The sequence below is a fragment of the Bufo gargarizans genome, unplaced genomic scaffold (genome assembly GCF_014858855.1).
Source record: "Bufo gargarizans isolate SCDJY-AF-19 unplaced genomic scaffold, ASM1485885v1 original_scaffold_1076_pilon, whole genome shotgun sequence".
Taxonomy (NCBI): domain Eukaryota; kingdom Metazoa; phylum Chordata; class Amphibia; order Anura; family Bufonidae; genus Bufo; species Bufo gargarizans.
The window spans coordinates 62,863-76,042 of NW_025334225.1; the positions used below are offsets into that span (position 1 = coordinate 62,863).

The 13,180-nt window shown below is 44.7% G+C and overlaps 1 protein-coding gene across 1 annotated transcript; it reads left to right on the top strand.

Annotated features, from left to right (window-relative positions):
- The first annotated feature begins 5,241 nt into the window (after positions 1-5,241).
- On the top strand, positions 5,242-12,969 carry RD3 (RD3 regulator of GUCY2D). The gene is made up of 2 exons (XM_044273719.1): positions 5,242-5,537; positions 12,487-12,969. Exons 1-2 carry the CDS (start codon positions 5,242-5,244, stop codon positions 12,803-12,805), a joined length of 615 nt encoding a protein of 204 aa, XP_044129654.1. The 3' UTR covers positions 12,806-12,969.
- Positions 12,970-13,180: the final 211 nt, after the last annotated feature.

Here is a 13,180-nt window from a genome sequence, read left to right on the forward strand (position 1 = left end):
CACCCCCACAGCATGATGCTGCAACCACACTTCATTGTGGGGATGGTATTGGGCAGGTGATGAACAGTTTCTGGTTTCCGCCAGACATGACACTTAGAATTGAGGCCAAAATTTCAATCTTGGTTTCATCAGACCTAAGAATCTTGTTGCTCGCAGTCTGAGAGTAGTTGAGGTGTTTCTTTGCAAACTTCAGATGGGCTTTTATGTGTCTTTTACTTAGGAGAAGTATCTTTATAGCCACTCTGCTATAAAGCCTTGATTGGTGGAAGTTTCTCCCAACTGCATGTAGGATCTTTGGCGCTCAGCCAGAGTAACCATTTGGTTCTTGGTCACCTCTCTTACCAAGGCCCTTTCCCCCTGATTACTTAGTTTGGTGGGGTGGCCTACTCTAGGAAGAGTCCTGGTTGTTCCAAACATTTTCCATTTCTGAATTATCGAGGCCACTGTGCTCTTGGGAACTTTCAGTGCAGCAGAATTTTTTTGTCCCCTTCTCCAGATCTGTTCCTCCACACAATCCTGTTTCTGAGCTCTACAGGCAGTTCTTTCCTCCTCACTGCTTGGTTTTTGCTCTGATTTGCAGCTGTGAGACCTTACAGGGCTGTGTCTTTCCTAATCTTGTCCGACCAACAACACAGCTGGACTCCAATCAAGGTGTAGAAACCTCAAAGGTAATCAATAAAAATGGGAGGCCCCCAGAACTAAATGTCAAGTGTCACAGCAATGGGTCTGAATATTTATGTCTATGCTAATCGTTAGTTTTTATTTTTCAATAAATTTGCAAACATTTCTAAAATTCTTTCTCATTATGGGAGATTGAGCGCTGATTGATGGGGAAACTTGATTTTTAATTTACACAAGGCCGCAACATAACAAACTGTGAAAAAAGTGAAAGGATCTGAAGACTTTCCGAATGCACTGTATGTATTATATAGATACTACTGCACCAACTGCATAAACTGAAATCCATCCTGCATTATGATAACCCTAGACCCTGATGACCAGACACTGCACCATGGCCTACCAGACCACCCTTAAATCCCAGACTAGGTCAAACATCTGAAAGAAAGTCAGTGAAGCCCTTGAAGGATGTAATTTGAAACTAATTAAGGGGATAATGGAAGTGCAAACAATGATTTATTGGCAGATTGGTTTATAATGCTTTGTTGGAATGAGGTAAAATCATCTAAATGGAATATATACAGCCAAGTAGGGGATGCAGAGGTAGCAGTCACACTGAGATCCTGGTGGATGTGGGGACTCAAAGGTCCATCTGCTACATAAGAAGACACCAGTAGGGGGCCATGTGACAGATTTTGCATTGGGGTTGGGGCCTCATCCATACTCCTGCAGGCCTTTGGAGCAGAGTCCACATCGGTAGACATGTGTAAGGCAGCAGCAGTATAAAGGGCATAAAATTAAAAACATGCCAGCATTTCCTCCTTTTAACACATATTAAAGTTAAAACTAAGAAATATATAAATAAATCTTTTCTGTGTGTCCTAGGAGATCAGTCTTCTCCTCTTCCTCCTCACTGTCCTGTTGGCTGCAGTGGGAGCCTCCCTTCTGTGTCCTGTCTCCAGCTGTACAAAAATATTAAGCCCCACCCCTTCACTAAGCCCTGCCCCCGCTTAGCCAGCCACCAGCTGAAAATGCAGCAGATGAGCAGAAGATAAACCATTTGTTCCCTGTAGTATCCTTTTAACACTGTGAAACTGTTCCAGCTGACAAGAGCGTGACAACTATTCCTTCACATACAACTCTCATGAGAAATGTTTCAGAATTATAAATATATCTATGTCCATGGCATGGACTCCACAGGACCTCTGGAGGTGTTCTATGGTATCGAGATTCATGGGGTTTTAATGTTTAGGCTGATGGATGTAGTAAATATTAATTATTGTACCAATTTGTCAAATAGTCCATTAAAATCTACAAAAATGTTCTAAAAATTCTGCATCCCTGTCATGATCACTGTATACAGAGGAAGACGACTCAGGGATCTATATTTATGGGGGACTTTTTTTCAGATTACACATTCTTAGAACCTTTCGTAACGGGGCCACTCTCGGACACTTGGTTATGCAGTGAGCACTTTATCAAATTGAGGAAAGTTACAGATATATATAGAAATCCCGGATTAATCCAATTGCCTGAAAGAAAATCTGTCTACACACTGTGCTGCTAACCCGCAAAGTAGTTTATAGACTCCATTGGCACTGTCTAGTAAACTATGTTAAGTCCAGACCTGAGGGTCAGAGGCAGGATTTTATCAAAGGGATGGGGGTATAGGGGTGTTTATGAGCATATATACACACAGTGTACTTCTTCAGGCCATTGCTCCCTGGGGTCAGTGCAGTGAAGGAGTGCACCCTGTGTTCCCTCGGAGCACTCCCTGTAACTGTGAGCTCCTGCCTGATGGTAGTGTGGGGCTGCCCATGGTCTTAATGTCCATGTGGGTGCTAGGCAGGACAGCTGATGGGACGCATTGGCCAGCATGTGGTGTTAAAAGAGTCAAAGTCCAGTTCAGATTTAAATTAACCAAAGTGTCTCTTTACTGTGTACAAAACAAGAGTTGTAGTACCAGCAGGTATCTATACAAATTCCTCAAAGATGTCCAAGCCTGAGCTAGGCAGTTTCTTTACAGAAAAGGCCCTCTGGTTACTCGTTTTCTTGCTACAGTCTCTAATACTGGGATCTCTGGCTAGCAAGTGCAATCTGGCAGCTGTGGCTGTAGTGTTCACTATTCTGGGGTGTATAGGGTGTCTTAACTTGTTAGCCCTCTGCAGAAGCAGGGTCTGGGATGCTTTAAGCTGGGTTACCTTGCAGTCTCTCTCTCTGTCTCGCTTTAGCCATGCAATTCCTTGCTTGCTTTCATCTCCTGGTGCTCCTGGAGGTGACAACGCTCCAGGACTTGCATCTGGAGCCTGAAGGAGAGAAGCACATGGAGATTGCTCCTTCCTTCCTCTCTACAGCTATACATACTGGAATCTTCTGGAAGCAAGTGGTGGAGTCAGTCCACACCCTAAGCTCCAAAGAGGGCTGAGCCAGCATTGGTGAACGAGAAATGAATACCATACTAATAGCACTACCTTAAAGGGTTTGTCTTTTTTTTTTATATTCATGACTTATTCTCAGGATAGGTTATCAATATCAGATTGGCAGGGGGGCATCCCATTAAGTAAATAGGACGGCAGCGTTGTAATTACACCTGCTCGCCACTGGAGTTGTGATGGCAAGCAGGTAAACAGCTGATCAGTGGGGGTGCTGGGAGTCGGACTCCCGCTGATCTGACATTGATGACCTATCCTGAGGATAGGTCATCAATATAAAAAAGCGGACTACCCCTTTAAAGCGGACCTGTTGTCTCAGAGATCTTTTCAGAATAAGTTGTCATATGTCTATACATGAGTGATAACATTATATTCTCAAATTTTCAGTTTTCCCTTAGCTGGTAGATGGTGACTAGCTGTAATGATGTCTGCCGATAGAGTACACATGGAGACAGCAGATTTTGCTCCCTAACGTTCACTCACTCAGAATAATTAAAAAATCCCCATATATGATATTATAGAGAAATACTGAGCAGTAGTGATGTGAGTAAAGCACTTGGGGTGAGATATGACACTATTATCTGCAGGGGCATGTTTGTGTCTCTGTCTGGCGCTGCTTCTCACGGTTTCTCCCCATCCCCTCTCCATAGACTTCGATGGGATGATGTAATCTGATCTTTCAGCAAGCAGAGATCCTGTTTTGGTTTTTACGAGATGGATTTATCACAGAATTCAGAGAGGTTAGTTTAGGATAGGGGATAGCTGATAACTGGAGAACAAGGCATTTTCTCTGATAAGATATATTACATTTCATATATTCACCTGTACTGCTAGGGTAGTGAAGGGGTTAGTGTCACTATCATTTTGTTTGATTGGTTTCAAAAAGATCCAATATGACATCCTGATAATTATACATCTTTATAGCAGACAAAGCAGTCTCCAATACCACACAGCCAGGGGTTTTTCCGGGAACTATTGATGACTTATGCTCAGAAAAGGTCATCAATATCTAATCGTGGGGGTCTGACTCCCGGCACTCCCTTCAGGACAGTTGTTTGAAGGCGCCCCTCTGCATACTACACCAAGGACAGTTCCATACATTGTATAGTAGCTTTTCTTGCTCCCTGGCACCCGCATCGCTTCTGATGCCGGCACAGCCGTCGCTGCATTTTCCCGTCGTGCGGATGAAAACATCCGGCATCGAGGGAAGGGGTATTCCTCAGCCATGATAGAAACGAGCCCTGTCTAGTGTCACCCGCGATGCTAGGGAGGCTTGTTCCTGTCAAGGCCTGCTATTGGCTGCCCCCCGTCGCCGGGGTTGTGCCGGCATCAGAAGCGAAGTGGGTGCCGGGGAGCGAAGTAAGTACAATATGTGTTAGGGGTCGGGCATATGCAATGGCTTTTAAGGTCTTGGATAACCTCTTTAATCCCATTCATTGGAATAGGACTGAACTGCACAAAGGCCATATGACAAATAGACATGTCATCACAGGCCGAGGAAGAGGATGTAAAAACCTACTCTACTGACTTGTCAGCTCTCACCAATTAGATGATGGTGACCTATTCTGAGGACAGGTCATCAATATTTAAGGTCTATGTACACCTTTGGGGGCATTTTATTATTGCATTGTACTCATTTTGAGCTAAAATCATTTTTTCAATTGGTCTTTATTAAAAAATGTTAGCCCCTTTCTCTGTACAGCCTTGATATTCTCAGCTGACAGCTCTTTATCTCTGGCCTTGTAAACACTCCTTATCTTAGTGATAAAGATATGGCTTAAAAAAAAATGTTTATGACCTTTTAGTAATTTAGAGATAAGGTTTATTACATGATTGGAACAAAGTGAAAGTACCATTCACACAGCTAGACAAACAGTTAACCCTTTGTGACAGATGAAATTTTTTATAAAGACCAATTGTAAAAAGTTTTTTTTAGCCCAAAATGAGTAAAATGCAATCATAAAAAAAATACCCCCTATGTTGATAGCCTTTAAATCCTTTTTAAACAATAACTTTTTCAGCTCACATGAACCACATGGAGCGGGGGGGGGGGGGGGGGGGGGCTCAGATTGAAGTCAATGGATTCTGTATAAATACATATGAATATAGCTGCTATCTATTTATGCAGAATTAAAAGAACTGATGACAAAGTTGATCCATTTCTTGTTTCCAGATTGACGTCTGGTGAGGTATGGCACTGACGTCCTGGTTCAGGTGGAATGAGCCCAATTTAAGACTTTCCCAGAGGAATCCGGCAGACATGGTGGTGGAGACCTTAATGATGGAGCTGAGCTGGCAGATGAAACAGGCCGAGAAGCAACAGCGAGAGAAGGAGAACGAATATAGGAAGATTAAGACTGGGGTGGACTACAGCTGGCTGGTCAGTTACCCCAAGCACAACTACGACATCAGCCCGGTGGAGAGGCTACAGCTGGAGGACTCATGTAGCACAATCCATCCGTCGTACTGCGGCCCAGTCATCCTCCGGTAAGGACTCTCAGCAACTGCTAGACGCTATTGTAATATAGGCTATGTCCGTATAGCATGGCTTCATTTCATAATGGCTGCCATGCCTCTGCTCCGGATCAGTCATATGATGGATCCAATGGCGCCCAATGGACCCTTTCTACTTATAATTGGCTGTGTCCTTTCTGCAGTAGCTCTCCCCCTATCATAGGTCAGGGGTGTGTTTCCTTTCTGCTGTAGCTCTGTATCTATCACAGCTCAGGGATTGTGTCCTTTCTGCTGCAGCTCTGTATCTATCACATCTCAGGGGGCTTGTCCTTTCTGCTGCAGCTCTGTATCTATCACAGCTCAGGGGGCTTGTCCTTTCTGCTTCAGCTCTGTATCTATCACAGCTCAGGGATTATGTCCTTTCTGCTGCAGCTCTCTCCCTATCACAGCACAAGGGTTGTATCCTTTCTGCTGCAGCTCTCTTCCTGTCACAGCTCAGGGGTTATGTCCTTTCTGCTGTAGCTCTGTATCTATCACAGCTCAGGGGGCTTGTCCTTTCTGCTGCAGCTCTCTCCCTGTCACAGCTCAGGGGGCTTGTCCTTTCTGCTGCAGCTCTCTCCCTGTCACAGCTCAGGGATTATGTCCTTTCTGCTGTAGCTCTGTATCTATCACAGCTCAGGGGGCTTGTCCTTTCTGCTGCAGCTCTGTATCTATCACAGCTCAGGGGGCTTGTCCTTTCTGCTGCAGCTCTCTCCCTGTCACAGCTCAGGGATTATGTCCTTTCTGCTGTAGCTCTGTATCTATCACAGCTCAGGGGGCTTGTCCTTTCTGCTGTAGCTCTTTCCCTGTCACAGCTCAGTGCGCATGTCCTTTCTGCTGCAGCTTTCTCCCTGCCACAGTTCAAGGGTACAGTGTTCATTTTAGGACATGGTCAGATATCATCGTCAAGTATCAAAATAATGGCAGTGTGACACCGACCTGACTCTGACACACACACTGTACTGCTGTAGCTCTCTCCCTATCACAGCTCAGGGGTGAGTGTCCTTTCTGTTCTAGCTCTCCTTATCACAGCTAAGGAAGTGTGACCTTTCTGCTGCAGCTCTCTACCTATCACAGCTTAGAGGGGTTTCCCATTAGCTGCAGCTCTCTCCTTATGACAGCTCGGGGGTGTTCTTTCTGACGCAGCTCTCTCCTTGCAACTGTCACAGCTTCTAACAGTAGATACAGCTGGTGGCAGTTGGAAGAAGAAACCGAGCATGTGTGACCACCTCAGCAATGTCACTGAGGTGGACGGAGAAATAGGGAAGAGAACAAACAGCAGGTGGCGCTATACAGATAGATTTTATTGAATAACGTAGGGGCTATACAATTTTTTTTAATTACATGCAATTAAAAAAAGAATTTAGATTCAGGGGCTGGTTTGAAAAATGTAGAATATTTTTCTTAATTTTTGAGCGGCAGGACGGAGGCTGGCTCAGCTGCTTTCAGAACTTACTTATAGAAATGAAGAGTATGCAGGACCACCTCTCCATTGCTGTGGGACAGGGGACTCCCAATCTGGAAACGGGTGCAGGTCCCTGAGTTGGGAGACATTTTTGGCACATCCTGTAAATTATAGGAGATCTCCTTTAATGTATTTTAGATATAAACGAGACCCCCCCCTCCCAGTATTATAATGGCTGTCTTAGTAATACAAAGCTATTTATATCTAGTAAACAATCTTTGATTCAAGGATCTTCTGTCTTGCAAATTCGTCAAGTCACAATTGTGGTTTATAATTTGCCAGCGTTACCATGACAACCAGGAAGACGTGATTTAATTTTTGCCAGTAACATCCTGGGAATAAAGACTTCAATTTATATTCATCATAGTAAATGCGAGAAGCCGTATCCTGCTAATCCAGAAAAAGGTTTAGTCTGGATACAATGAACATGATCTACTGATAACCGCTGCTCGCCCAATAAAAATGCAATAATAAATGCATAAAATCATCCAAAAATGTCTAACCTAAAGTAGATAATTGTTAAGGTGCCACTAAGCAGGAACATTGCTGTTGGGGGTACCGAGGAGCTGCTTCAGCGCTGCGCTTATATGACTGAACATGCTACCGCACCACTGCCTTACATGACTGGACCTGCTACCGCACCACTGCCTTACATGACTGGACCTGCTACCGCACCACTGCCTTACATGACTGGACCTGCTACCGCACCACTGCCTTACATGACTGGACCTGCTACCGCACCACTGCCTTACATGACTGGACCTGCTACCGCACCACTGCCTTACAAAAGTGGACCTGCTGCCGCACCACTGCCTTACATGACTGAACCTGCTACCGCACCACTGCCTTACATGACTGGACCTGCTACCGCACCACTGCCTTACATGACTGGACCTGCTACCGCACCACTGCCTTACATGACTGGACCTGCTACCGCACCACTGCCTTACAAAAGTGGACCTGCTGCCGCACCACTGCCTTACATGACTGAACCTGCTACCGCACCACTGCCTTACATGACTGGACCTGCTACCGCACCACTGCCTTACATGACTGAACCTGCTACCGCACCACTGCCTTACATGACTGGACCTGCTACCGCACCACTGCCTTACATGACTGGACCTGCTACCGCACCACTGCCTTACATGACTGGACCTGCTACCGCACCACTGCCTTACATGACTGGACCTGCTACCGCACCACTGCCTTACATGACTGGACCTGCTACCGCACCACTGCCTTACATGACTGGACCTGCTACCGCACCACTGCCTTACATGACTGGACCTGCTGCCGCACCACTGCCTTACATGACTGGACCTGCTGCCGCACCACTGCCTTACAAAAGTGGACCTGCTACCGCACCACTGCCTTACATGACTGAACCTGCTACCGCACCACTGCCTTACATGACTGGACCTGCTACCGCACCACTGCCTTACATGACTGGACCTGCTGCCGCACCACTGCCTTACATGACTGGACCTGCTACCGCACCACTGCCTTACATGACTGAACCTGCTACCGCACCACCGCCTTACATGACTGGACCTGCTACCGCACCACTGCCTTACATGACTGGACCTGCTACCGCACCACTGCCTTACATGACTGGACCTGCTACCGCACCACTGCCTTACATGACTGGACCTGCTACCGCACCACTGCCTTACATGACTGGACCTGCTACCGCACCACTGCCTTACATGACTGGACCTGCTACCGCACCACTGCCTTACATGACTGGACCTGCTACCGCACCACTGCCTTACATGACTGGGCCTGCTACCGCACCACTGCCTTACATGACTGGACCTGCTACCGCACCACTGCCTTACATGACTGGACCTGCTGCCGCACCACTGCCTTACATGACTGGACCTGCTACCGCACCACTGCCTTACATGACTGGACCTGCTACTGCACCACTGCCTTACATGACTGGACCTGCTATCGCACCACTGCCTTACATAAGTGGACCTGCTACAGCACCACTGCCTTACATGACTGAACCTGCTACCACACCATAGCCTTACATGACTGAACCTGCTACCACGCCATAGCCTTACATGACTGAACCTGCTACCACGCCATAGCCTTACATGACTGGGCCTGCTATCGCACCACTGCCTTACATGACTGAACCTGCTACCAATCAGGGCTGGGCCCCTCTCACTAAAAGGACCTTACCACTGTCCATCTATCTATGTAGTAGTTCTATTTACATATCTTGTGTGTCTATCTTGATAGGCCTTTGATATAGAATCCAATATTCATATGAAGAGCAGTATTCCCTTTGTTCTCTACTAACATGCAAAATTTACACTATTTGGCTCTACAGGAGCTTTCTGACCTCCCATTCCAAATCTATAGGCATTAATATTAAGTTAGTTCCCTTTGCAGCTAAAACATCTTCCACTCTTCTGGGAAGGCTTTCTACAAGATTTTGGAGAGTGTCTGTGGGAATTTTTGCCCATTCATCCAGAAGAGCATTTGTGAGGTCAGACACTGATGTTGGAGGAGACAGCCTGGCTCACAATCTCCATTCTAGATAATCCCAAAGCTGTTGGATGGGGTTGAGGTTAGGGCAGTCAGGTTCTTCTTTAAATATAAAAATGCTAAAAAAAAACTAGGTCTGAGCAGGTAGGTCCACTAAATAATGGTAAAGGGGAGGTAGTCACTGAAGATAAGGAAAAGGCAGAGTTACTAAATGTTTTTTTTAGCTCTGTATATACAAAAGAAGAGAAAGGAGCTGATATCTGTGGCGCCGGGGCTGTTAGTACCTCCAGTGATATACTCAATTGGCTAACTGTAGATATGGTCCAAGAGAAGTTAAATAGGGTAAATGTGAACAATGCTCCGGGTCCAGATGGATTACACCCAAGAGTGCTTAAAGAGCTCAGTACAGTCATTGCTATGCCCCTGTTTATATTTTTTTTTTTAAAGATTCTCTAGGTACTGGTACAGTGCCAAGTGATTGGTGCAAGGCAAACGTGGTGCCCATATTCAAATAAGGATCAAGGTCCTCAACAGGTAATTATAGACCAGTTAGTTTAACTGTTGTGGGAAAAATGTTTGAAGGACTCTTAGGGGACTATATACAGGAGTATGTGATTGTAAATAATATTATAAGTTATAACCAGCATGGGTTTACCAAGGACAGAAGTTGTCAGACTAACCTGATTGGTTTTTATGAGGAGGTGAGTAGTAGCCTGGACAGAGGGGCGGCTGTGCATGTAGCGTTTCTGGATTTTGCAAAGGCTTTTGATACTGTCCCTCAAAGATGCTTAATAGGTAAAGTAAGGTCTATAGGCTCGGAAAGTATAGTCTGTAATTGGATTGAAAACTGGCTGAAGGACCGTGTCCAGCGTTGTGGTCAATGATTCCTATTCAGAATGGTCCCGGGTTATAAGTGGTGTACCCCAAGGTTCAGTGCTGGGCCCTCTATTATTTAATTTATTTATTAATGATATTGAGGAGGGGATTAATAGCACCATATCTATTTTTGCAGATGACACTAAGCTATGTAGGACTGTATGGTCTATGGAAGATGTCCACACACTACAAGCTGGCTTGAACACTCTGAGTGATTGGGCATCAACTTGGCAAATGAGGTTCAATGTGGACAAATGTAAAGTTATGTATCTTGGTAGTAATAATCTCTGTGCTTCATATGTCCTAGGTGATGTAACACTGGGAGAGTCACTTATACAGAAAGATTTGGGCCACCAGGATATTGTTATGCATTAAACGAGGCATGGACTCGCGGGGCAGGGATGTAATATTACCACTTTACAAAGTGTTGGTGCGGCTTCATCTGAAATATGCAGTTCAGTTCTGGGCACCACTACATAGAAAGGACGCACTGCAGCTGAAAAAAGTACAGAGGAGAGCGACTAAACTGACTGATCTTAGTTTTGAAGAAAGAATAAATGAATAGAATTTATTTAGTCTTGAGAAGAGACGTCTACGGGGAGACATGATTAACCTATACAAATATATAAATGGGCCATACAAAAAATACGGTGAAAAGATGTTCCATGTAAAATGCCCTCAAAAGACAAGGGGGCACTGCCTCTGACTGGAGAGGAAAAAGTTCAGTCTCTGGAAGCGTCAAAGCTTCTTTACTGTAAGAACTGTGAAGCTGTGGAATAGACTTCCTCAGGATGTGGTCACAGCAGGAAGAGTAGACAGTTTCAAAAAGGGTTTAGACGAATTCAAAAACATTAATGCTTATGAAAACTAGAAATCTGAGTCTCACTTCCTTATGGGATTCGTATCCCCACCCAACCCTTGGCTGAACTTGATGGACGTATGTCTTTTTTCAACCGTATTAACTATGTAAGTATGTAACCATTCCTTTATGGACCTTGCTTTGTGCACTGTGGTGCAGTCATGCTGGAACAGGAAAGGGCCTTCCCCAAACTGTTCTCACAAAGTTGGAAGCCTACAATTGTCCACAATGTCTTTGTACGAGGAAGGTTAAGAGTTCCTTAGGAGTTTACTGCAGACAATTCATGCACTGAACTTAAAAGGGTTGTGCCACTAATCAGTATTGAGCAAATCGAAGTTCCGCGATTCGCTGCGAAGCCGAATTTCCTCGTGCTTTGTGGTAGCGAATTGATTTTCCCTGAAAGGCTGTAAAAAATTTTTTAAAAAAAATCATACTTACCTTATCTGTTTGAGCGCGAAGAGCCAGCTGCCACCATCTTGATTGAAGATCTCGCACAAAATCCAGTGTACGGTGACGTATGACATCACCACGCCGGCCGGCTTGATAACATCATCATGGGCTGCGCAAGATATCGCGCAATGTAAGGCACTTCATGCCAATTTTTATTTTATTTTTTTATTCTGCGAAGCAGCAGTCACTACCACTAATATAAATGGATCCAGCCCGACAGATATTACTGTGATATCTCTTTCCCCAAATACCATCATTTATCAAAGCTGATTTATTCTAAACTTATTAGCCTGACATTGTGCCCTGTGAAAAATGTTTGATATCCAGTTGCTGTAGGTTACGTCCTGCATTGGAGCCTTGTATTGTAGGACGCGCAAGTGTCATTAGTAAGAAGAAGGGGTGTGGCTAGCGTCACATGATCTGTTGATGTCAGGACACATCTCACTGCCCTAAGGCATGATGGGACAGCAGATACATGACAAACCAGGAAAAAGGATTCAAGCATGGGGGATAAGAGAAAACTGTAAATGAGGTAAAAAAAAAAAAACACAACAAAACAATCCATGGAAGAATAGGAGCTAGAGTAATTGAAAATAGAGTGAAAAGTGTGCCACTGTTCCGTGTATTCGTGCCGGATACATGTGGGTGTGAACTTTGGTCATTTCTCAGTTCACACATGGCATCTAGACTGGTGACAATATTTGAGGGGAAATGTAGACAAATTTTAGGTTTCTCCAGAAAGACCAAGCATTTCCTAATGGTCCCAATGATCCTTATATTTTTTTTTTCAGATTTCGACAGATGGTTGCAGAGTATGAACCAGAGGTGCAGGAGGTTCCACGTCTCTTCCGGGCGGTTCTTCAAGAAGCTTCTGAGAAGATAAAAGAAGAAGAGGATGCAAAGAAACTTGCAAGGCAGTGGAACACAAAGAGGGCTATGAGCTTGTCCCTCACCACCTTCAAGTCCCGGGCCAGGATCTACCCATTCATGAGTGACATTAAGACCATCTCTGAGGATGTGGAGCGGGAAGTGGAGCCCACTCGCAGGGTCTGGAGCATGCCAGAGTTCAGAACCACCAAAGATGACCAAGTCCAGCCGCAGAGTGGATGACAATAGGAAGACCATTGAGGACAATTTGGCCTTTGTTTTTTGTGTTTTTTTGCACTTATTGGAAAAAAGAAGTCTGACATTTTTAGAAACTGCGTAGGCATAGATTTTGTTCAAAGTTGAACTCTGAGAAATAACATTTCTAGTAAATGCTGACCAAAGCTGTAGCCTTATATACTTATGAAATATAGACTCTGGTGAGTTATATGTAAAGATCTGGTAGTTTAGACCAGCATTTCTCATCTTCAGGTAGCCATTGAGAACATGATTTGAGAATGTCACAAAGAACATGAGATGTATTGCAAGAAGTGTTGTCATAGTGGCAATACTAACAATTTTAAAACACGCTATTGGATCTCGAATACAGAACTTGTTGAA